At 40.9% G+C, this 25,732-nt stretch overlaps 1 protein-coding gene across 16 annotated transcripts in view; it reads right to left on the reverse strand.

Moving 5' to 3' along the window:
- The window catches only part of DEPDC5 (DEP domain containing 5, GATOR1 subcomplex subunit), a 45,992-nt gene that overhangs the window by 3,318 nt on the left and 16,942 nt on the right, over positions 1–25,732 (reverse strand). For 6 of the 16 annotated variants that reach the window (XM_075769967.1, XM_075769972.1, XM_075769971.1 and 3 more), the window contains exons 22-40: positions 25,388–25,591; positions 24,734–24,869; positions 22,949–23,046; positions 20,747–20,812; positions 19,243–19,426; positions 17,914–18,074; positions 16,849–16,966; positions 16,510–16,677; positions 15,398–15,617; positions 14,407–14,540; positions 13,467–13,575; positions 10,552–10,614; positions 8,822–8,973; positions 7,975–8,052; positions 7,402–7,534; positions 6,445–6,553; positions 5,931–6,155; positions 1,816–1,985; positions 680–851 (exon numbers count right to left, since the gene is read on the reverse strand). In XM_075769967.1, coding sequence (XP_075626082.1) covers positions 680–851; positions 1,816–1,985; positions 5,931–6,155; positions 6,445–6,553; positions 7,402–7,534; positions 7,975–8,052; positions 8,822–8,973; positions 10,552–10,614; positions 13,467–13,575; positions 14,407–14,540; positions 15,398–15,617; positions 16,510–16,677; positions 16,849–16,966; positions 17,914–18,074; positions 19,243–19,426; positions 20,747–20,812; positions 22,949–23,046; positions 24,734–24,869; positions 25,388–25,591 — 2,700 coding nt within the window. The remainder of the gene's footprint in view (positions 1–679; positions 852–1,815; positions 1,986–5,930; positions 6,156–6,444; positions 6,554–7,401; positions 7,535–7,974; positions 8,053–8,821; positions 8,974–10,551; positions 10,615–13,466; positions 13,576–14,406; positions 14,541–15,397; positions 15,618–16,509; positions 16,678–16,848; positions 16,967–17,913; positions 18,075–19,242; positions 19,427–20,746; positions 20,813–22,948; positions 23,047–24,733; positions 24,870–25,387; positions 25,592–25,732) is intronic. The other 10 variants (XM_075769970.1, XM_075769975.1, XM_075769973.1 and 7 more) reach the window with 5 other exon arrangements.

Below are 25,732 nucleotides of genomic sequence, written 5' to 3' on the forward strand. Positions count from 1 at the left end.
GAAAATTAAGAAAACTATCTTTACTATTTTAAACCACAGCCTTTTGCTAATTGTCCCTTCTCATGACACAATTGTGTTTCTCTTTGCATGGGGAAAGAGTTCTCTGATCTTTGAGCTTCCACCTGAGACTTACCACAACAGCGTCACTCTAAAGGGTGAGGTCACATTGCAGAAAAGGAGATTGCAGTTTCTAGCTCTTAATCTCATGTGCAAACACCCTTACCGTGAATGTAACCATGGCAACAAAAAAGTGGACGGCAGTTGTGAAAGCCTAATCTCACTGAGGGGGAGAATCAACAAATGCAGGGTATGAATGCAGAGCACCTGTGTGCAAGGTCTACCAACAACACAGACTCTTACAGTATAACAGAATAATCGCTTGATATCATCTCTATAAGGCTATGCAACATCATGGCAACAAAGATCACCGGGGAGACCACCTTTCCGGCGCCTTGGTACTTCTTCCTGCCAACTTCATACACTGTTACATGCTGATTAGCCGGCCAACCCCACTTCCTGCAGCACCATCTTCCTGAGGGTGGCTGCTGAGAGGTAAAAACAAGCCCTTCAACCAGCCAATGCATGTCTGGTAAATGAGGTCCTTCGTGTCAGCTACATGCCAGAAAGGACATGGTTGCAGAAAAATATACCAATGGGTAAAACAAAGAACATTTCTTACCATCAAACAAATGCTCGCTACCCTCCTTCAACAAGCAGCTAACATTGAGTGGGATGAACAACTGAGCTCGAAGTGGGTCTCCATACAAGTAACTGGGCAACGCAAATGGGCCTTCCAAGACTGGAACTAGCAAGAAGCCACAGGATGTGGCTTTCCGATGCCAACCCTGAACCTGAGAAAAGATTCAAACAGTGAATCATACGACATATGTCAAACTGAAGAAGGGCACTTACGTGCATAGGAGCAATTCATTCCCCAAGAATAGATCAGACATGCTCAATTCTCCACAGGCTCAGCTTGCTTTGCATGGCAAGCACACAAGCATCCTTGTAAGCAAAGCAGTACAAGCACAAGACACCAGGCTTTCCTTTTTTAAGTGCCATATCAATCAGAAAGCACTTTAAAATAGGACATTTTTCAGGAACTGATTCAGCCTACTTATCATCAGTGGCTAAGCACTGCTGCTTTACTGGAACAGTGCAATAGATTTTAAATAAAAGCAAAAACAATCACCTAGTGCTAGCTGGCTGGGTGGGGTAAAGCCTGGTGTTAAATACTTTGAGTTTTGCAGAAGCTACAAAACAAAAAAAATCTAAAAATTAAAGACTGACACAAACCACTTGCATTTTCAATTCAAAATGTTTTCAGCAAGTTAAAGAGGTAAAAAGCATTGCTGAACAGGAAGAACACATTGCCTGGAAAACGTCACGAAAGCAATTCCTTTCCCTATCATGAAAGCAATTCTACTGAGATTTAAAGTTTTCAGGTTTGGGGATAGAAGGAATGCAATGTGAAATAGATTTCTTTCCAAAGACCCAGTTCAAGGCTTAAGATTTGCCTAAGGGGGACTTAAGTATCACCTTGACCTGCACTGATCTCTGCATAGCGTGCATGAAACCCACTAAAAGCAGAACACTATCTCGCAGACAAAATTACTAGATAGCATGATAAATGATGACCAGATGCAACAATTCTAACCACCACCAGTAAAAACTACTTGTGGAAATGCTGGCAGGTCCAAAGCACTGTCTCTCTCCTAATACTTCCCATCAACTTCCCATGACAATGTCCCCCAGTAGTTGAAGGGATACAGAGGCAGACATTGCTGGGGCCACCCAGAACACAAGGACTCTTACCATCTCAAAAAGAACAGCTGCAGTCACTGCCATCCAGTGTAACTTGATTTCAAAGGCAGCATTCAGGGAGAAATTGCCATGGTAATAACAACTGCACCACTCCAAACGGTCAGTGCGGTTATTCACATCCACATCAAGCGTCACTGTCCGTTGCTCAGGCACTGTGGCAGCTATGCAGCCAAGGGATATGGATATATTTAAAAGACGCATTAAAGAGAGGGTGGGAGACAGAAGAAAAGAAACAAGACAAGCTATTGGAAATGAATTTGTCCTCCCACTCCTCCCCAAATATTTTTGGGCTAGCAGAATAGTCCCAGAACGCTGCTCATCCAGATCACAAAAACAAAAAAAACCCTAAGTATCACTTTTATCAGGGGTCTGTGCCACAGAATTACCTCCACAAGCAGTCAAAAGACATTTCAGCCGCAATAAAGAGACAGAATCAAGAGTCAAGCAGCTAATCAATAAGCAACTGGTGCCATAATTATATATGGCTAGACAGTATCAGCTCCTTCATATCCAAGGCATTCCAAATTGGTTTTCATGTTGGTATATGCCTCCACCAGAAATCACAACAGGGTGCTGTTACACAGGGCAGGAGCATTCCAGGACTTTCCACAGCTAAAGGAGATTAGAAATTAAAATACTTGTTTCTTTAACCCCATATCAATATCCCACATTACCGTGTTGCTAAAACTGCACACCCAACGCTTTCTGTAAAAGCATGAAAAGTCAGCCAAGGCTCATTCAAGCAGTGTTTGGATCACTGCAATACCTTCTACTGCTTTGCAGTAAGTGCTGGGATAGTGCCCAAGATCCAGCTCCCTTTGTGCCCTACACCCCAGCATCCCAGTGAAAGAAAATCTTGGATATCAGGCAAGAGAGGAAGGGAAGCACATAAAGTGGAAGTGACCTGGCTGGTGTCATACAGCAGACTGCAAGGCCAGGGATAGAACCCAAATCTCCGACTTTGAGACCAAAGTCCTGCTATGAACCACGTTGTCACTTTCAACTTTTCTTTAGGCAAAACCATAATTTAACATTTCTATAAAGTTAAAAATTGACACAAAAAAAAAGGGCTGCAATACTACTATTGAAAAACCTTTGCCTTTTTTTATTGCATGCATATTATTTCTTGCTTAAGCAGAGGAAGATGTGCACCCTTTTATTTAGCCAGCTTTAAATGACCTTATAATTTACTGCCTTAATGGTGTTAAAAAAAATATTTGAAGTTCTTCCTCAAGGTACATGGAAAGTTGCCATCTTCACTTCTACTGCAAGTTAGCTTGAGACAGTTTTCAAGTTTATAAGAAAATCCTTTATATGGCTATTACTGCAGCCTAGGAATAGAAAAAAAAGTAAGAAAAAACCCGAATAAAAATGGAAGAACATCACCCAGTTTTGTTTTGTAAATAAAATCCATTTTTGTCTTTGGGAAATGTATCATCTGCAATTTCTGAGTTGGTCTGATATTGTCAGACAGACCAACATCCTATTTTCTTTTTCTTGCTCCTTTTTGGTGGATTATCACTGTGAATGCAATGCTTGTGGTTAGAAGTTTACAGTGCCAGTTTTGTAACGAAGTATGAACCCCAGTGCCAGTTTTGTAATGAAGTATGTTGCAAAACAACATCCCAAAAGCTGTAAAGCGAAAGCAGCTCAGTCAGGTAGATGTTGGTCATTAGCTAAGAAGTCAGTGATAACACCAGAGTCCAGCGTGCCCAAACTAGCACACTGTGAAGAATGAGCTCCCTGCTCCCTTAGACAGTTCCTTTTTCCAGACAATGCAGACTCCCCGTTAGGACTGGAGCTTCTCTCTCCATCTTGCCTGCAGCTGTAATTCACAGGCAAAGCAACAAGAACACAGTCCAACCAGGTGAGCTAAGCAAAGGGACCTTAAAAGCTGATGAGAAATATCCACGTGTCTGAATTTAGAAGCTTCAGATTAAAACCAACTTAATTTTAATAGAATAAACGCTAGCTTCCTCAGATCTGATTTTAAGAGGACTCACCTGCTTCCCAATTGACTTGTACCATTGAGTATTTAACTAATGATTTATTGAATAAATCGGAGAGGAGCAGGCAGGTTATTCTCCAGTCACAGACTACACTACATACATGACTACAACCGGTAGTGCATGCATTGCTATAAATCAAAAGGGACAAGATTAAGTATATCACAGGTCAGACTTCCACTGGGAAGGGAAAGGGGACAATCACTGGGCAAGGGACAGGGGAATTGGGAGGGATAAAGATTTTAGAGATACATGGAGCCTGTTCCAGAGCTCCCAATGCTTGCATGCAATTTTATGTCACAGCCTGACATTTAGGGAAGGTGGGGAGGGGAAGAAATAAAAACCACAACCAAATCAAAGCCAAGAGAGGAACAAATGAAGTCACGTGGACCAGAGGTCATCTGGGTTTAGTAAAGCTCTCTGCCTCAGATGAACTGGTAAAGTTTTTTTCAGAATACTGTTCAGAAGAGGGACAGCACAGAAACATCAATTAAACCAGTTCCTTTGTAAGAAAAAAGTTCCACACTGGATTTTTCTCCAAGAAACTATTATTCCTCGAATAACCAGATTGCACATGAGTATTTTCATTCATCCAAGGACTGCAAATTGGTTAAATCCCAGAACGGACATAATTCCACTTGAAATGAAAAAGGAGGGCTACACAGGTGTGTAACTACACCACATGCTGAGGGAATACCTTTTCTGTAATGTCAGCCAAGGAAGAGCATGAGAGGGCACTAAACCACCCTTCTTCCTTTGCCTGTTTCTCCAAGTACAAGCTTATTGAGCCTCAGTCTTCTCATCTCACAACAGAGGAGAGACACAGAGAAGTGAAGTGGCTTTGTTGGGCTAAACAGTAAGAGATCAAAGCAGGAACAAAATCTGGCCCAAGCGCCTCCAGCCTTCACAATACTTTCATGCCAGCCTACGTTCAGGCTTCAGCTCTGGCCAATCATTGAGCTAATGAGGTTGTACGCTAGCCAAGGCAACAGATTTATTGTGTGACAGGGAAAAATACCCTGCATATGTTGGCTTCAGGGAATTAACTGTTAGTTCAGGCTTCTTCTTAATGCTTTCCCATTTCTGATGCTGTTCCTCTTCAAACAAGGCTTTCAGAAATACACAAGGATTACTGTAACTTCAGGTTTAAGAGATACTACACCAGCAGTATATCGCTTCTCTTCAGAATGTCAAATATACAAAACAGGAGAACAGCAGAATTTTCTTTTTATCCTTAATTGACAGGCCTTTAAAAGATGCATCTAAATAAATCTGAAGTTGCAGTTCCATAGCAATGATTTTTCTCATAATTTTTAACATGGAAAGAGGAACAAAAGCAAGTGACTCAGGCTGGCCTGGAAACGCAACAAAAAGCTGACAAAGCAACACAGTCAGTCAAGCAGTCAGTGTGTTTCACGGGCTGTTAGTGGTAGTCAGTGTTATACTTCACACATTACAGAACTTTAGATGTTATAGTGGTATCTTGCCCAGCACCTAGATCTTCCATATGCAAACCCTACCGCTTCCACACTTCAGGGATCATTCGTAGCTGGGCTTCCCAGACTTTAATATAAGGAGTCTGGCTATACACGATTCAGATTAGCCGAAAAGCCTCCAGCACACCACAGAAAACTTCTCTAATCTATATGGATCTCGCTGTGGCTTTTGCCATTGAGAAGCAATTAGGCATGTCACTTTAGGTACAGTTTGGTTGCTCTGCTGTTCTCATAACTTATCCCCCCATGCTCATCACAGGTTGTGAAGAGTCTCTCTGGATCTGCAAGGAGACAAAGTCAGTATTTTTATCTCTCAATTCTAGAGGATGACATTGGGTGGGGGGACAACATTCAGGAACAAGGAACATTTTAAAAATACATTTTACTGTATTCCAGTACTCAGAAGCAAAACCTGCCTGCTCAGCCAGTGAAACACACATCCAGCATATGCGAACAAATCCACGTGCAAGACACATATAAGGCCAGCATGAAATTTGCAGCTTTATTGCTGGTCCACGTGAGATCATACCCTTGGCTGGCTGCTCTTCCCCTTTCAAACTATCCCCTTGAACTTCCCCAGCTGTCACCTGTGCTGTGCATCTACCTAATAGTGCAGCTGCCTGGCTCCGTCCTCCGAAACTGCGGCTAAAGGAACTGTGCCTACTTGCATAGGAGGCTGGGCGGCTGGGCAGCCAGGGCAGGAAAAATGCTGGGATTTCCGAATGCAGGAGCTCTTCTGCCACAAACGCCACCTCAAACCATTTCCTCTGGAAGGCGGAGAAGTCATCCATGGCAGCTGTGTGCCACATAGCAGGCTGCTGCATGCCCACTGAACAAAAAGCAAGGGGAAGGACAGATCACAGTTAGAAACAAGTGTTCAAGGCCAAGAAAGAGATCTTTCTGAAAAAGGGGAAGAAAAAAAAATAGGTTATGTTGTCTGCATCTTTTTGTTTTCTTTTTCTTAAAAAACAAGGCGGCAGAGTTTCTCTGACTCTTTAGAGCAGTGGCTTTGGCTGCTCCCACAGTGCATTTCTGCTGCAGCACCCGTAAGAATCAAGTACAGCTAGTGATTATGCAAAGGGATAATAAGGAAAGTCTTGTAATAACACAATGCTGACCTCGGTCTGGTTCTTTGTCCACAACAATCTTGTAAAAGTAAAACCCATAAATAAAGGTTCGTAAAGCTTCTCCAGAGGCATGGACAATAAGCTGCTCTTCCAGCATTTTCTGAACAAAAAAAAGAGAACAGAGCAAAGATGATAAAAAAAGAAGTCACTCTTACAGTTACATAAAAAGGTTGCTAGAGAACGTTAGGAAACAATTTTCTTTCTTGACATCTTTTTGTCCAGATATGTGCTTAACAAGAATATCAGCAATGTTGTCTCTTGATATTCAGTAAATGTAACGAGCCTTCATCTCCCTGAGAAATTGTGTTTGACCTTTCTGCAGATGCCCACCTTCCTCCCTTACCCTGCTCTGGTTTTATAGATGGATTTATAGGAAGGTAAGAACATTCTAGGTTCTCTGTTAATTGATATGGGATCTCAGCAGAGTAATGAACTCCAAAACATTTCCAACCTTCTGCCCCGACATAGTTTGATAGGGAAGAAAAATAATTCATGAACGCAAGCAGTGTATCTTGCATAAAGTATGTAAACTTGAGCATCCATAAAAGAGAGGTCATATGCTGTTTTTATTATGACTTCATTAACTGATTATCAGAAGAAAAAACAAAGCTAAAACCAAAACCAAATCACACTGTAATGCCTCACAGTCCTAACGCAATGGAGAGTTCTTGGTAACTACTAGCTAATTGGAGGTTATACACAGAACTGACATCATATGTAAGTGAAAAAAATAATATTACTACTGAAGAATATGTTGCTGTTTTGTGATAGGAAATCCAAAAATGTTATCATTACCTCATATTCTGTTGAACATTGTTTTCAATACCTATCAATAAGAAGATTTTAATAAGAAACAGAAATTATCGCTATGCTTTCCTCTACAATTATACTTTCTTCACAGAACGAGGTATTTCTGGCCCTCCATATACCCTTCGATAGTTCTCTTACCTGCATTATGTCAATCGCCATGGCTTGGGTTTGCACACCTTCCACATTATTCACCAGCCAGTGCACAACTTCTGCACTGATGAAACAGTACGGAGAGAGGCCCTTCTGTTCAGAGAGCAGCTGGATCCCTGTGCTGAATTGCAGCAAGTCACACATGTTAACATGGACTGACTGACAGTTCTTTTAAGTTACAAAGACAAAAATCACTGCTGGGGGAAAAAAAAACAGTCATAAAGATACAGGACAAGAAACACACAATGCCCCAAGGGTGACTTATCATTAGCTTCTGATAACAAGACGAAGAGCAGGCATTGACAGCACTTTAGTGTCACTCTAACCAACAATTCTTGCTTTGACAAGATTCTGGGATTCTAATAATTAAAGTCTCGGCAGCAGTAGTCATGCCTCAGTTTCTGTAAAATTCCTTGTTAGAGAAACTGGAACTGAATAACAAACAGAAGCTTAAAACTCTTCAACATTTGACATGGGGCTCTCCTTTGAGTGACTCCATGCCTCACGTCCTCTTACAAAACACCTAGACAGATGTTAAGCATATTTATACTAAACACTTACGTGGGGTGTTTCATGGCTTCGAGAATCTCTATCAAGGTGGAGGAGGAAGTCAGAGAGCTTGCTGAACACTGCTGAGAGCTGGGAAGTAAACAGAAGCATGTCTGAAAACCAAGGAAGCTGCCAGATTTGTTCATATACGTACAGTTAAGAAAAAATGCTCTCTTATCTTCCCCACAATGACATTGCTACATTTATTTCCTTTTCCATCTCAGGAAGGACAACTAAAAGCATCAGACCTGTATTTACCCCCTGAGGTCATTAGGTCATCGCTATATTGACCCAATGCACACTATGTTACGTACAGCTGTACACCGGAGCAATTGAGAACATTTTGAAGTTGGCTTTCTTTTTTTTTAATTGTAATATACAACTGCAGGAAGCAGGTGCTAATATAGTTTATTTTTAATGTTGCTTCCTCCCTGGTGTCTTGCCTCCAGGTTAGAACCTCTTGGATTTCATCAACTTACTTGATCCAATCAGACCTGCAGGGCCACCCTTCACTAAAATAGACAGAAGACAGATGTCAATTCGAAGCCTGGTTTTCTGATAACGGATTTCAGAAATGGAATTTCTTTGTTTTCGTTTCTTGAAGAATGAAGCTCTTTTTGTAGGAAATCAGGCCTTGTGTTCATTTAATTCTGGAAAACTGCATTACACGGCTTATTTTCTGCATTTCTCTTTCTGTACACGGAAATGCTGCAGTAAGATCTTGTGACAAGTGCCTTCTAGTGCTGACAGACACAGCACATCTTGTTCTCAGGTTCCTGTTTAGTGCCCATTTCTTGACACCAGAAAAGGGAATGTAACTGAACAGAACTGCAGTATAGCACTGCTGCGCTTTTCTTACCTGCCCTCTGCGGCGCCAGCTATGGTATATCCTTGGTCTGCAATGTTCTGGGAACTTCCCAAGGTCTGCGTGTTGCTCCTCTCAGGTAGCTGCCCCATGTTTATCGATGCGTTGCCATCTGAGGTTGCAGGAACAGATTGATCTATAGAGACCTGCAAGGAGTAAATACAGCAACATCTTTATGAAATTTATGATGCAATCATAAATCCCATTTTCCCCTCCCCGCATCATCTGTACCTCTGCTCAAGTTAGTTAACAACAAGCAATACTATAAGGCAAGCACAAGCATACACAGAAAGGATAAATACAGTCTTACTTTTGTCATCACTACAGAGCTACTGACAAACACAAAATTCAGACCCCAGTAAAGATGAGGATCACCAACCCAGCAACAACCATGCTGGGAGAAGTGCTGGCAAACCAGCCACACCAGTCCCAACTTGACATTGTCAACTTGAGTGAATAACTGTGATTATAAACATGCAATGGACAGAACAGGAAACTTAATCACTACAGGAAAGTAGTAAGCAGTTAGAAAAAATAGTTTCAACTCTAACTCTCAGACAAAAATATGCAAATGTATCACACGGAATTCAAGTTTCATAATGCACGAAATCAGCTCATCTTCCTTCCTTTCTTAGGGTAGTATCAGGAGGCTGGTTGGCACCCACCCACACCTATGTTGCCAAGACAACAAGAACACTTTCCTCCCGCAGGAACACTCGCACTACTCCAACGGTAGACTGAACAGTTCATAAAATTAACATAAAATCATTTCAGAAAGAACATGAATGCTGAAAGATTCAGCAAAGTACAGACTGTAATTGCCATCTGTCATTAACACGTATGGTTTAGGAAAGGCATATTATATAAAAGCTAGAGAGCTGGGGGAGAGGAACACGAACAGCAGAGTAACTCAAGCTGGCGTAAATATGAGGGATGATCTGCCATGATGAATACACAGCACATGCACAGCTAAAAATCACGAAGCTGGTAGTTTGACTTAGGTCTGTGATAGCCAGACCAGAGTCCTTTATTTATGCCATTTCTCACATCCCAAAGATCTCTCGCTCTGCAATGGTAGATGCCCCTTTTTGGGCAGCCAAAACCAGCAGATGCTCCAACGTGGAATCTACAGTCCCTACAGCCAGCTAAATCCTCTCTCCCTCCTCAGAACTTATTTCAATCAGCAGTATTTTCTATGGACACACTGTGTTATTGCTAACTCCTAAATGGTGTCAAGTGTGCAAACAACTACTGTCACAATGACTTTTAAACCAAGATGACACCAATGTTTTCAGCCCTCAGTTGTTTTAAAAATCCAAGGACACAATTTGACTTGGATCTCCCTGGAACCACCTGTCCATCAAATACCACAGAAGAAATTTAGCCACGAATGAGATGAGCAAGCTGTTGCCATTTTGTTTAGCAAGGGAAGATGGAAAATGACTACTTACTGAAGCACAAAAAGAGAAGCTTCGGTAGCTGACAAGACAGTACTGCACAGGACAGTAAGGCAGGGCACACGAACATCCAAAGCACATCACAAACATTGAATGGTGGAAGGAAATAGTTACATCCACCACCACCAGCCACTTTATCCTGCTAATGCTGCACAACTCCCTCTCAACAAGCAGATCTGGAAACTGATGTGGCAAGCTCAGGTGAACAAATGTCTCCATCACCTCAGTCTAAAAGCCAGAGGTGACAAGACCCCGTTCAAAACTAACCTGTGAGTAGAAGGTTGAAGCTGTACGTGGGCTGCGAACAAAATCCATAAAGAAGGCCCCATCCTGAAGGCATCAGAGGAAGTAGGCCCATTAATGGCAACAGCAACACAGGAACAAGGAGTTGAAGAAAAGCAAATACAAGGTTGTGCAAGTATGAAATGACCACAGAGAGAAAGTATGAGGAGAACGCAGATCCCAGACAGACCCAGATGCAGCAGAATGAAGAGCATCAGGAGTTACTCCCACACATAACCTTACTTTCTCTCTTTGTAATGAGACATTGTTCTTCCTTAGCACAGATACTTTTCCAAAGTTTTGAAAACCATGCTGGTCAGAAGCCAATTGAAACTACAGCCTTCCCTCCACACTTCACAGGAGAAAGACTTGAGCTCTAAAGTGGGTTTCCATCCCAAATGCAAAGCTGAATAGTGATGCAGAAACCTGTAGAACTGCATGTGTAATGACAAATATCCAAAGAAGGACTTTTTTTCTAGTCTATCAGTCATTGAAATGATAGAGGAAGATACAAAAAACCTCCTTTCAGGAAGGACACTCTTCCTCTCAAATGCAGGTCTGGTATGGTGCAAAAGAAAGGGAAGAAAAACTTATCACAAAGATCTTTCTGACATTGTGTTTAATACTTCCTGCAAAATTAAACAGACACTGCCTGTGCTATGTTCCCCCCCTACTTGCAAACCCCAGACGATTTTATTCCCGGCTGCTATTCAAAGATGTGTCAAAATTCTCTTATCACATAAGACAATGCAGTGGAACTCAACTAGACTTTTATTCCCTGTTTGCAATTCTTTATTCTGTTCCCTAGGCAAAATATTTTGTCTAGCCTGTAGTTAAGACGATGCTTACCATGGTATGTACATATAAAACATTTTCTGGAAAGAATGAGTGCCAGGGTTATATGGCTGGCAATTTATGCAGTGCAGAAGCAGCGCGAAGCATCCTGTATCCATAAGGGCAAAGACTTCCCGATCAGATTATGCATCAAGCTAACTCACTGCATTAAAATCGTATTGTATTGCCCAGTAACTGGCTGAAGTGACTTGTCAGTTCTACTCTGAAACAGAGTAAAGGTGGAGCCAGTGGCTCAGTTTTGTTTTGGAATAATTCCAGCACTGAATAGCATCCTAGAAAAGCACTTGCTGCCTTGGCTGCTGACAAAGTACACAGCTGTGACAATTTGTCAGTACTTTGGTTGCAAGTCTCTGGACAGCCAACAGACATACCCATGCTGCTGAGCCCAAAAGGGGTTGTGTTGTCCTGGAAACATGAGGCACACACTTGCTGATGTTTCTAAGTAAGCACAAAGTTGCCTGATAAGGCTACCTGTCCACCAGCACCTTTCCAACAAGCGTGAGCCATCAATTTGGAGATCCCAATTGCTCCTCTCCCAGTCCCTATGTGTAAATATTTATAGGATTGTTTACTAATGTAGTGTGAAAGGCTTTCAACTGATAATGCACTCTTCCAGATTCTCCAGTTAGCCCTCCAGAGAGGCTTTTGAATATACTTAAAATTACATAATATTGCATTTGCTTATTAGCATTTGCTGGTAGCACAAAGTCTGCTATTTTGTTTCCAACACACCAGCGCGCCATTGTTAAGGAAGCCAATTTTGACTTTTTCCCTGTGTCGCGCAGAACAACCAGACACAACGTTCTTCTGTCTTGTGTCCTATGTGGAATTTTCACCAGTCTTACTGGTCGAAAGAGGTATTTACAATTTCTGTATTTAAAGAGAGAAGTTTGAAGAAGTTGATTTTCCTAAATGGTAGGAGAATGTAAAGCCTGAATTATGATCTAGAAGTTTGCAAACATGCCTCAAGTCAATGTCTGCACCCACTTTTTCCAAACCTAGCATGACCTGCTCCTGAATCTCATCTGTGTTTTGGAAGCACTTTCATTCTACAAAATAGATGTCTATTACTAAGATGATTGCAGTTACTTTATCACTTCAACTAGCAATACCCAGGTTTCCATAATAACACGACACTTGTCCCTGGTGGTGGCAGGAGAGGGCGGATGTCAAAAGACTAGATGCTAAGAGAAAAATACTGAAAGAGATGGTTAAGTTGATAGTGGGGAATCCGAGAACTTTTTCTTTGCAACACTTCAACTATTGAACCCAAAGATAGGTCACGCTTAAGTGCTGTATCTTCGTTCAGTTCATCATCAGCCTTCTGCTGAAAGACCATCATGCTAGAATACAGAAAAATAATCAAGTATTTCTGGTCGGACTTGGAGGTAGAGTTTCTGCTCTCCTGGCACTCACAGGACAATTGACAGGAAGGCTGAGGGAGAGCACGGTCTTTTCTTTAACTGTCTAAAGAGAGCTCCAGGAAGACAGTTTTCTCCAGCCTGGAGTCCAGCCAGAGAAGGAATGGCATCTAAATCACTACTCAGGAACACATCCTCTCCTCTAAGCAGATGCAAGTGACTGGAGTTCCTGCTGTTAAAATTCCACTGAAGTTTCAACACAGTCATGGTCTAGAGCTTGATTTTGCTCTTAAAGACAGCCTTTACAGAGATGCAGACAGCACTGTACTACTAAATCTAAAAATCAAACCCTCACTGAAATGAAATGTGCTACCAGAAAAGGAAATGGACCAATTAACAAATACCACTTAAATTAGCAAAATCACACTGGGATAGCATCCTAGGGATTCCATCTCATTGTCTCATTCCATCTCATTAAAGAATTGAAGGAAGGTTGTGCCCCAACCTCTTCTTATGCCCTTGCACACAAAAGCTTAAGGGTATCCCCGGTACAGAACCGGTACTTGCTGGATTAGAGAGTAAGATGTGGTGTGATGTAGCCACGTACTTACAGAAATACTCTTCTATTATTTGAGAAATTCTTATGTAAAAATAGTAGCTAAAGAAAGACCAGAAAGTCTTTACCTTACGAGGGCTGTCCATATAGGTGGGTGTGATAGCAATGCTCCCACTCTCTGAAGGCTGCCCAGAGCTCTTCCCAGACAGCATTGCTGCTTGCTGCTCCCCCAGTGTCCTAAAACAAAAGGAAGGAATCCAGAGTTTGTTTCAACATGCTCTGTGTCAGCTTCCACCTGAGGGCAACCATTGCAGAAAAATGTATTTTCAGACATTTGCTTTCCCACAGTCTGAAGCACAGAGTTGATCTGTAAGTAGTTTTTACATAAACATGGACCTTTGAACTTACTCAGTTTCATTATGCATGTGTAATACTACCTTATCATTAAAAATATTAAAATATCTTACCTATTTAACAGCAACAATGTTTTAAATTGTGTTTACAGCATATCTGGTATTAGTACTCTAAGTTTCTTTGAACCATTCCAGATCAATACTGAAAAAGAACCTCAGAAGTTTCACAGGTATTTTAATAGATGTTATCAGTGCAAACAAGCTATTTTCTTTAGGCTGTGTTTGTTACCCAATGTTTATACTGAGACCGCTCAACTGGTGTGGTGTACACTTGTGTACAGTTATGTCCCAGTTAAGTTGTTCTTTTGTGGATATAACTGTACTGGCAAATCACAAATAGATGACAAATCTGAGGTGTAATGGACTGAGATGCTACTTAAAAAGATACTCCCTCTAAAGTACTGGACATTAACTTCTCTAGTCTCCATGTTCCTTTTTAGTGTTTGGTATTCATGCTATTAATGGAAACATAATACAAGAAGTCACTGGAAAAGCCCAGTATTTCCCCAGCCCGGCCACAAGGATGCTAAAGAAGCAGGATCCCACATCCCTTTTTATGAGGCAAAGTTCCCAAAATCTGCTTTAGCCAGCCCAGGCAGAATATGTAGGAAGGATGTTCCAGTGCTCTTCACACAGCCTAGCTGCAGAGACTCACTTCTGACTGGCTTCCATCTGCAGCAGAGCTGAGAGCGCTGAAGTTCCTTTCTTCCCAATGGGAGGCCCAGGCTGCTCCAGAGAGTGGGTGGGAATCGGACCAGCAATCTGCAAGCCTTTCATGGCAGACCCTTTCTAACAAAGAAAAAATGAAAGAACAGACTTAGTCAAACTAGGCTTAACTAGTAAGCAAGAACACAACACCCCCTGTTAATGGGGCTTTATTAGGTACACAAGAAATGGAACAGTCTAGTTCTTGCGTGGATGCTCTTCTCAAAATAAAATGGATGTTATTTTGGAAAAGGTAGATTTGTTCTGAAATAAATTACTCCATTCAGTATGTGAATTGCAAAAGAATTTGATACACACTAACCAGTTTCTCACCCCCCTCTTGAAACTGCTGTTCACCACAAATTCACACATATGGTTCTCTTTTCACAATCCTTTTCCTAAGTCTGCAGCACACAGCCAACCCAGATAGAACTTACCAGCATCACTAACTCACAGATCTCTTTTTATCAATTGTCTGCATCACAAGGTGCAATAATACGTCCAGGCTAACCACATCTACAGCATAGAGCAACGCACATTTGCCAAGAGGTGGCATCAGGCTTGTGGTAAGAGAAGACCAGCTGAGGATAAAACAGAGCACCAACAAGCTAAGGCATGGCTACACCATGCAGAAGAGCCTGGCTTCTCATTGCATGAACTAACTGCTCTGATTCTGGTTCCAGCCACAGCAGCACAGGATACCAATTCCAGGTAAATTTAATTAGTTCAAGAATAACAAGGTGGTAACAAGGCCATACTATTTGAAATCTGAAATGGTACGTTGGTCAGCACTGTGCTTTAAGTATAGATTACCCACACATACACACACCTATACCCCTCAACATGCTTGGGACTGTCTCAGGGTCTCTCTGCTAATGCTTCATTAGATGATTCAGATAAAACTCAAACTCAGCTTCTCACCCAACTAAAAGCTGACTCACTCGAATCATTCGATCAGATCGATGACGTCGACGAATGCGGTTTAAACCCTCCACAAAGCGAATGAATCCATCTAAGAGCTGCCACTCCTCCTCATCAGAACGGGGCTTGTCACCATACACATCGCAGTGCACTTCTCCCTCCATAATGCGCTTTGTGGCACTGATGCAGGCAGGCAGAAGAAGAAAACGGGTCCGCCAAAATTTCAGTGACTCAATAAGGCTGAAGGAACATAGAAGACAGGACAGAGTTCAGCACAGTTTCCTATGAAGGATTTTACAGTAAGTAAAATACCCATCTATCTGCTGTAAATTTCAGTGAGTATAGTGACAATGTCATTCTGCTATCCCTGAGTGAGAAAGAGCAGATATGCAAAGGAATGGTCAGCAATATCAATATCCCTGGGAAGCATTAAAACACTGATATGCAGAACAGAAAACAAGGTTATCTTTAGAGTAACTGTATCATAGAGATGTATTTTCTTTTCTGTAAAAGATAGGCTACAAAGGCTTTTTCTCTAAAAATAAGCAAAGCAAAAGGAATCTTAAAGGTACACATTAGAGTAGGAGGCATTTTGATTGAGACCTGAAAAGAAACAAAGATAAAGAAAGACTGATTTTGTTGAGAGAAGATATCAAAAAGGCTATTGATACTAGAGGAGATATTCCACATTGCTAATAAGAAGCCCTGCTCTACACAGCCTAGGAGCAGAACTACTGTCAAGCTAAGCCTAGGATCAAGCAAGCCTCCAACAGATTCAAACTAAATGGAAGTTTTGAGTCAGATCCAGAAATGAGTAAGAAGCCAAGAAAAGCATCTATGTGATACAAAATGCCATCATATTTCTTTGCATTTGTAGCAGAAGGGAAAGAAAAGAATTTCATACTGCATTTTGTGATCAAGACTTTGTATCAACGATCAGATAATGCAATAGCAACACAAAGTAAGATTCCTGGAAGGCAACAGCTGCTAGCACCACACAAGTGAAAGCAGGCCAGTTACTCTCCCTGACTACTGAGCATTTATGGGTTGGACTTGTTGAAGAAATTTTAGGTCAAAAAGGAAAAGAGGCAATCAGGACACAGACCAGTCCGGATGGAAAAGGAGATCTCACCTGAAATCCTCAGAGCCAGCAGAGCAGATATACTGATCCAAGTAATTCCACTTGTACTCTTCCAGCCTCTCATGGGAAAATTCTACCCAGCAAGAGACAAATTCAGAGTCAGAGTGTGAGGGGCACAAGCTGTAAGTGTAGTTTATCTGAGCAGATTCGTATGGATACCTAAAAGAGAAACGCAAACATGAATCTCAGCATCATCAATAGCAGTGTTTCTCTTTCTTCTAAAGAGAAAGAAGGTTCTACAGTTATGTTCCTTCAAGCAAGTACAGGCAGCTGGAATAGCCTGTTCATCTGAACACTGATAGCAAACTGCTCAACCACAGAGATACTCACTTTGGCAGGTATCGAGTCACAGTAATTATTTTGTCTTTTAATGTTACTTTGTGGAAAGTACGGCCCATACTCAGCCAGTACTGATCTTCTTCCTCAGGTCGATTTCTTGATACAAGACCTAATCGTAAAAAGCAAAACAGACTCCCTGTCAGTTTACTGCAACAGTCAAACTGTACCTATAGAAAGAGACTCCAAAACCAGGTTTCTGAACTCAAGACAAACTAAAAGCCATCTTTCAGGCCACCTTTTAAGGAACACAGACACAATGAACCTTTTATTTTTACAGTTAAGATTTGCCAGTATCACAACTGAAGGAGGGGGCATTCATAATCCATACACCACTAATACAGACCTTCTTTAGTTCATTCCTGGAACTAACCACTTAACTTGGTACTTTACTAAAGGAGCCTTGCTCCTCATTCCCAAACTGAATAACAACCACATCCTATTCATGTGTATTCCCTGCTCTACGAACACTGTATCACACTGACTTGCCTAGAGAATATCCAGAAGTCAAACAGTAAGTCAGATTCTCTCAAGGGAATACAATACCCTCTTAACCCACTCCAGTCCTCCGGGCTTTAACAAGGTTTAGCTGACTCATGGTTTCAGGACAATGAAGCTTTACCTGTCTACCTGGGACATTCACAGCTATTTCAGAGTAAGGAAACTGCTTCTAGATACATACATTTAGGAGCTTTGGATCTGTCATCTTTTAGACATGTACCTGCCCTGCAGTTGCAATGTGAATTGTGTTTAAGATGTATTCACCCAATATGGCACTCAAGCCATATTTCATTTAGGTTCACCATCACAAATATGAGGCCAGTTTCTTATTAGAGTTCAAAAATCCTGTACCTGTCCCTTCATGGTGCAGCTGATTTGCTTGTGCTGCCCTAGATCAGGCTCTCTCCCAGCAAAGATTTTCATATAACAACAAAAAAAAAGAATGACAAAAAGAATAGAGGGCTTCAGCGAGCATCTCTGCCTGATTCATAGAGGTTACTGGGACTGGCAGAAGGAGAGAAAGACAAAAGACTGAATTGTCAATACAATGTCACTCACCTCGACTGTAAAGGGGACTGCTGCTGAGCGGGGGTGGAACAGTTGTGGCTGGTTTCTGTGGTTTGGATTGCACAATAATTTGATAGCCTTGCATGAGACGCTGACAAATAAACTCCTCAAACACCTGTTGGGCTGTCATCTGCACTCCTTCCTCATCTCTCCTGAACACAAAGGTTAAGGAGACTGGATTAAGGAAGCTGACCACACACCTATTCTTAGCAATGCGTTTCCTAATTGAGGATTTATGCCTGCACTGGGCTCCGAGGAAGTGGAGCCCTCTGCCTGTGAAAACTAGGAGGGGGCTTCACAGTGCAGGAACAAGAGAGACAGATGGGTACCCTTCTATTTTATGATCGTCTTGTCTGGCAATACTTATTAATCCCTTTGAAAGCAGTTTTGTAACTAGTAACAAATTTGTTTACAACAATTGTTAAACTTCCAATAAATTCACCAATGATGACTTTTACAGCATTTTGCAGAGATTCTCAGTGCAGTTTGTAAATGTTCAGCAGAGCTCAGAACTGTAAGTGTGCAAGCAATGCTCCACTCTCTCCCACAGCAGGAAGTCTAGAGCAGAGAGAGATTAAAAGACACATCACTATGGCATCTTATTACAACTACTTCTGCTCTGAACTTCACCTTCCTGCTATAAAGAGACATTTGACATTTCTTTTAGCTGTTTCTTCATTAATCCTGCTATTTCCTAGGTACTTCAATCACCCCAATATTTTTGTTTTGTTCACATAAAGCAGCACCATGAACAGGTCGTTCTGATGACTTACAAGTTGTGGAAAGTTTGAAAAATGTTTAAGATGATGAGGCAGCTTGAAGAAAAAACCCAAACCAACCCTATTAAAGAATGGTCACCAGAGACCTCCAAGACAAGCCGAGAAGTTCTATTTATCCCACTATTTTCCACCAAGATTCTTTAAACTAAATATCCTTGAAATTGCTGATAAGCATCTTAAACACTGTGCATATACATGCATTTGTTCATTTACTGTTTCCAAAAATACTTGCTAGAAAATAGATTAACAAAGATGATAGCTTGAGGTTAACTTTTTTTGATTGAACACAACAGAACAAGAAGAGAGATGTAAAACTTTGTACACAAACAATTAAAATCTGCAGAACATAATACTGCCAGATGGTAACACGAGGAGAGGTGCAAAGTTACCACCAAAAAGAGAAAAATCTAAGTATTCTGCTAACTATGTTAGCAATTCATCGTTCTCTTGTACAGTCCCCAAAGTGTTCCTCTTCCATCAACTGCACCTTAAGCACTTTGATTCAATGCAAATTACTTTACAAAGAAGGTGCTGGCCAAACCTGTCAATGTCAGCTTCTGGGAGGAGATCATAGCAACCCTCTGTGTAATCATTCTGCAGACTCTGACGGTCGGGGAAGTAGTCCGTGGTAAGAGGGAGACACGCCGGAGTAGTGAGAGATTTCCAGTCCACTCCAACTGTACAACAGAAGCCTGGCACTACGGGGGGAGCAGACAGTGTCAGAACTGCCTCGTTGTATCATTGGGGGGCAGACAATGGGGGCATATATGGTCACCCATGAAAAAAGAGGGTGCAGAGGAAGATGAAAGAAAAGTGTGAAGAGGAAAGTTAGAAAGAATGAGGGACAAAACCAGAGTTGGCATAAAGTCAACAGGACAAAAAGGGGGTGGAATGGGAAGGGAAAAGGAAAGTAGGACGGGAAGAAGGGAGGGAGAGAAAGAGACAGAGTTTGTTAAACAATGCAGTGCACATGCTAATTCAACCCAATCATGCAAACAGCATTCAAAGTTAATACATTTCATTTTCTGTTGATTGAAAGCTAGAGCTGACATAGCCATCACTCTTCCAAAATTACAGCAAGTCAGGTGCAGTTACTCTTTATTAATAAAATAGATCAACATTCCAAGTCTGAGTAAGAAAATCAGACCAGCTTTGCATCCTAGACAACTGCAGAAGGAGCTGGGGATGAGGAGAGAAAGAACGACAGGCCAGCCTCTTTCTGGAATAGTACAACAGCAGAAAAGGGAGTATTTCTACAGTTATAAAAACAGAAGACAGATCCAGAGGGAAGACCAGAAAAACAGTAACTTGGAAAGCAATCCTTCCCCACACCCTTTCCTAGAGTTATGTTGCAGTTTTGAGATTACAGAGATCTAAAACTAGACATTAAAAAGCAAAAGCTAACCAAATTATATAAAATCATCAGTTCACTACTGCACTACATCAATCCTCAAACAATCTATATCAAGGCACTTGGCCAACTACTAATTCTTAACTTCCTGTCATAGTGATCTCACAGACAGAAAGTTATTTTACTATAAAAATTTTAACATTAATGGCAGGAACACTGCACAAGAAAGTATTACAGGACAGGCCGCTATAAAGAAAATGTTTTCTTAAGCAGTCACACACTTGTTTCTGTATTATATGAAGACAGATATTTCTCTAAAAAAATTTAGAAACTGTCTACTACTTCTGCTTCGATTAGCTGGTGCCAAGCAAACTTTTCATATTGAGAGGCAGATAAGAGTTCAGCAGCTTTAACTTTTTGCATAATAGTGCCTGGTAAGGAAAGAATTTCAGATGTAATACGACAACCAGTTTCACATACTCTTAAGAGATATAGAACTGCAATCGCAGTGAGACACACAGTGCAGGGAGATCCTGCAGATTACTGCAGGGCAAAATAAACTACTGCCAAAAGCCAAGTAGGCTCCTCCATTTCTTGCCTACCACCTCCTGATGCCTCTAACATATGTATGTGCCCTTTCCCTCCCTATCTTCCCACCTGTGCAAACACTTTTCCAAACCCTTCTCCTGCTTACTTGGATCCAGAGAGTTAGAGACAGCATCTTCCAAGGAATCCTTGTTCTGAGTTTTGAGGTTCATCCCTACAAGAAAGAAACATGTATTTTATTTTAAATTCCAACATTTTTAGGTATAAACTACCAGTACACATTTCATCTCTCTGCCAGGGGGTAGGGAGGAAACAAAACAAACAGTTGATCTTCTTGATTCAGCAAATACAAACCTTTTTATCCTTTTTATCCCTTGCCAGACTAAAAATTTGAAAAATATTAATTAATCCTTCAGTGCCCCTAAATAGGTCCAATATATTAATGTCAGACTGTTTAAAACTACCATGTTCTGAAAAGGCAGCAACTTCCATTATATTTCAACCTGTAAGATAAACCCTGGTCCATACTTCACTAAGAAAGAATAGTAAGGAAGTTTTTATTCATTGTGAAACGAGATAAAGTGACAGCTATTGAAGAGATGCTCAGTTTATGAGCGAAATTCAATTTATACTAGCCTAAATAAAGACTAATAAGGGACTTAAGACTAACAAAAAAATATGTTTAAGTTTTGATTAGGACTTAGGACACTATGATTTTTCTCACTGTCAAATGGATTTGTTCTAAGCAGCCTAATTAACTTGGAAAACATACTAAAACTACAGCTCAGTGAACACTGAGCCAAAATGATGCTATGGTACCCCTTGACCAGTTCTTCCTAGTCCCCATTTCACATCTGCCTGCTGTATTTGCATCAATATTTGTGTAGTTTCAGTGACACAATCCATACAGCAAAGAAAAGCCACAGTTACTCTTCATTTGGATCATTTCCCTGAGCTGGTTCACCATGTAGCTGTATCAACAGATGTTGTGGCACACGAGAGGAAATGAGCAGCTAAGGAGACAAGAAAAATCACTGGCTTAAAAGGCATTTATCAAAATACAAATTTCAAGAAGCGTCCAAACATTTAAAAAGGAGCCATTTTTATAAAACTAGCTTATGTAGATTGATCCAGGAAATTGATATCAACATCATAGCTGTTACTCTAAACAGCATTTACTAACAGAAAGGATGGTTATCTGCTTCCATGATGATGCCAGTAAAACAGTAGAGGAGCTGGCTCAAATTGGCAGCAATCTTTCACTAACTCCAGTGATGCCATCTGTCATCTAGTTAGGGAATTGCAACAAGATTTATTTGCTCTGAACTATCATCTACCATCTGCTGGACAATAGAGATGACATACTGAATGACAATGTTCATAGATGGGGTAATTTTTCACTGTGAAGCCCATGTTGCAGCAAAACATGCTGTGGGCAGCAGAGAACCAGACTCACTGAGAAATTATATTTTTGGAAGTAAAAAAAACCCCAAACAACCTGTTTCGTTTCATAGGTGACTCAAACCATAAGGGAAAAACATAAGTCAAATCACTGAGTCACAGTGAGGCAGCTACAGATGGCTCAGGGTGTTTAGTCAGGGAAGGTGCTCATAATGACTTTCACAAAGACAGACACAGATTAACTTCCACCTTATACATGATTTATATCCAATCTACAGACATAAAAGACTTCTATAAAATGCAAGCATGTTTATTGCCAGGATATGCTCTGCATTTATGTTGTGCAAATTGTATCCAGCAGCTGAAATGCTGTTTAGCAATTGTGAGAACAAAGTCTATCTGGAAGGCAGAAAAAAAAAAAAAGTAAAGCAAGAAAATTAAATGTATTCAGATGAAATCCACAGAAGGAAACAGAACAAAATAACTTTTAATGTGACTGCATGAACACGACACAAGAGAGACACAGGAAAATTAAGTCTGCTAACTTCCTTATGGCTCTGCAAGGTATGAGCATAGGAGAAAACATCATTGTTTTCATCTAAATGTAATTCAGAAGAGTGACTTTTAAAAACAATCTTTAAATTGGTTTTGGAAAAAGAACAGAAGAAGAAAAGAACGAAAGAACTAAAGAAGTAGACACACATTAAACAAAACCCAAAAAACCCAAAAAACAACCCACCAACCCAAAAAAACTACCAGACCCCAAAGAGCTCAAGTAAGAACATTAACATATCACTCAGAGTTGAAGACTGGTTTTCCATTATTGATTCTTTCTACTTTGTAATGCCTTGTCCACCCACCTTCCATGACTTCTGGCTCTATTACTTTGTCACTGCTAACAAGGAAGGGCCTTCCCTCCCAACTCCATGCTCCCTCATCGCTTTGTTACCTGCACCGTTGCTGCCAGCCAGACCATTAGAGTACTCTTCTGTTCCGCTGAAGTTCAGGAAGGAGGCACTGTCACCTGGATGCCGAGAGCTGATATGTCTGGAGAAAAACAAAACAGCTTGTATAATACAAACTTTCCTCACTCATGCCATTCCTTGCTTTTAACGAGAACTGATACAACACATAAGTAATCAGCCTGCTGTCTCAGCTGAGCCAGTGGTGAAACCATGCTCTGCATGATGTTTGCAGAGATGGTAACAGGCACGAAAGCACCATAGAGAAGGCAGTAACAGTATTCCATATCTGTCCATACTGTTTGTTCTTTGCCTCTAGCAATAACCAATGCACTATCTTTGCAGGACAGTGGAGAACCAGCTACTCATATAACTCCCAGGAGGGAAATAAAACCTAGCTAGTTATTTACAGATCTGATTTCACGGTCTATAAAACCAGTATTCCAGGCTGATCAAATTGCTTTGGATGAGTATGCCATCCACAGAGACCACAAAGAGATCAAGAAAAAGAATTATCAAGAATATGACACAAGAGATTGGTGTTAATGACAAGATACTTTAGCACACTAGCATGTACTTATGAAGTAATAAAAAGGCAACTTTTTTTTTTTTTAAAGTAGAACTAGGGAACAAAGTTGGTGAGGATGATGTAATATTAAAATTATGCCACACAGAAAGATTAGAGTATTCTAGAGGACAATACAAAGTATAAGATAGGAAAACAATTTCCCTATAAAAGGAGAAAAAAAAAAAAAGCATGAAAATAATTAGGAAGACAGAAGGAAAAAACCCCTGAAAATTAAAAAGGCAGAGGATACAAGCAGCATGCTCACTCACCCTGGACATCCAGAAACAATACATAACACGAATTTCTCTAAGCATGCAAGAGGACAGAAACACATAGCAGGAAAGATACCAAAGTTAAGGATGAAAGAAACAAACTTATTGGCAATTCTAAAGTTGCCTAAGCCACCAAAAACATTTCGGTAAACAACATTTAACAAGCAGTGAAAAACACGGACAAAATGTTGTCAATAAAAGAATAAATAATCAGACAAAACCCAGGTAAGACAGTATCTGGAGAATGGAGAATAACTGTGCAGCTTGAAAAATGACCTAGGTGAAGTGAACAATCTAATTTCTCTCACTGCAAAAACAGTCTCTCCACAATGATGCCACATCCAGTAACACTGGGATCTTTTTCACTTCTCAGAGCCAACAATCTGTATAAGCTCCCAACACTGACCAACACTTGCTTTTAAAAAGAAAACTAGTTTACGAACACAAGTACTTTCATTCGCAATCCATCCCTGATGTTTATGATCGCTGTACTTCTTACATGGGGAAGACAGGACTGAACAGATAACACTGAAATTGCTCAACAGTTACTGTGAGGCAAGGCTGTGCCCTGTGCTAAAAAATGTTCTATTCTGGGATGAAGGTCACAGCTATCAGGATAATAAGTCAAGAATTAAAGACACAGGCTTTTAAAAGGCAATTTTGAACAATTCCATGAGTGATGCATTGTACTGCTTGTACACTGCAAACTCTCTGTGATAAACTACCACCTTCCCCAAATTAGGGGAGGTAAACCATCTCCAGCCTTGCCAAAAGAGCTTTATATCTCAAAATAAAAGCATATACTGCATATGTAGCACTGACGCAACATATGTTTGAACTTAAAGCTCACAATCTTACTGTAACATATATAAAATTTTAAGGAAAAAGGATGTTTATGCAAAGCCTACATAGATTCACCCTAAGGAGCTCACCTGCCAGTTGCCTCATGGTAAGCCAGCTCCAGCAGCTCAGCAGAGGAATGTGTCAAATCCTGCTGCCCATTGCCCTGCATCTCTGCCATATTCTGACGGGTTTGATGATGGATCTGGATAGCTTCTCCTGATGGACCTACACAGTTACAGTTTGATCATTAATCACCACATCTGCATTGATTCCTCTTCTGCTTGCACCCTCCTTTTGTCAACAACACAGGCAATGCTAACTAATGGAAATTAAGAAAGCATGTTTACAAAATCTTTAAAGAGTTAAACCTCTGGTATCTTCTCTGAAGTCAGTGAATCAGAATATTCTTTTAAACATTTTGGAGGGCCTACTTACAAGGTGCTAAGCAAATATGAGAATAATTCAGCATCCAAAAGCCAATCTAAATTATAGTTATGATTCACTTCAACAGACTCCATCTACTATAAGATTGTTCCACAGTACCTGATACTGCAAGTTTGTCAATAGACGATAATATTTACAAAAAAAAGATCTCTGATTTATCAAGCCCATACACTTAGTTCAGCCTCTGTTACAGTGCAGAGTACTTCAAGATGCCAGAGTTCACATTGCTGTTGCTTCTTCCTTGTCCAAGCATTAACACAACAAGAGAACCAATCTAATATGCTATGAACCAGACTTACCCACAGGAAAAGTGTGCATCCAGCGCCTCCTGTTAGAGGTAAGTTTCATGGGCATGCGGGATGGGGCAAATGGGTTTATCAGTGCTCGCTGCGGGGTATATCCCCCAGGCCGAATGTACAGCATGGATTCAGCACTGCCAACATGGAACCTCCCGGGGGCACTGGAGTCACGTTGCTGAGACTCCAGCATGTTCTCAAGGACATCTGGAAAATACAACTTAAAGTCAGCGTGAGATCACGCAGAAGCCAAGCAAAAGAGAATGAGTTGCTTAGGGATATAAAGATTCTCCAGGATAAGTGGGAATAAGGAGAGCTGAAGAGTAGGCAGGGAGAGAAGCTGAAAGC

This window comes from Balearica regulorum, chromosome 17 (genome assembly GCF_011004875.1).
Source record: "Balearica regulorum gibbericeps isolate bBalReg1 chromosome 17, bBalReg1.pri, whole genome shotgun sequence".
NCBI lineage: Eukaryota > Metazoa > Chordata > Aves > Gruiformes > Gruidae > Balearica > Balearica regulorum.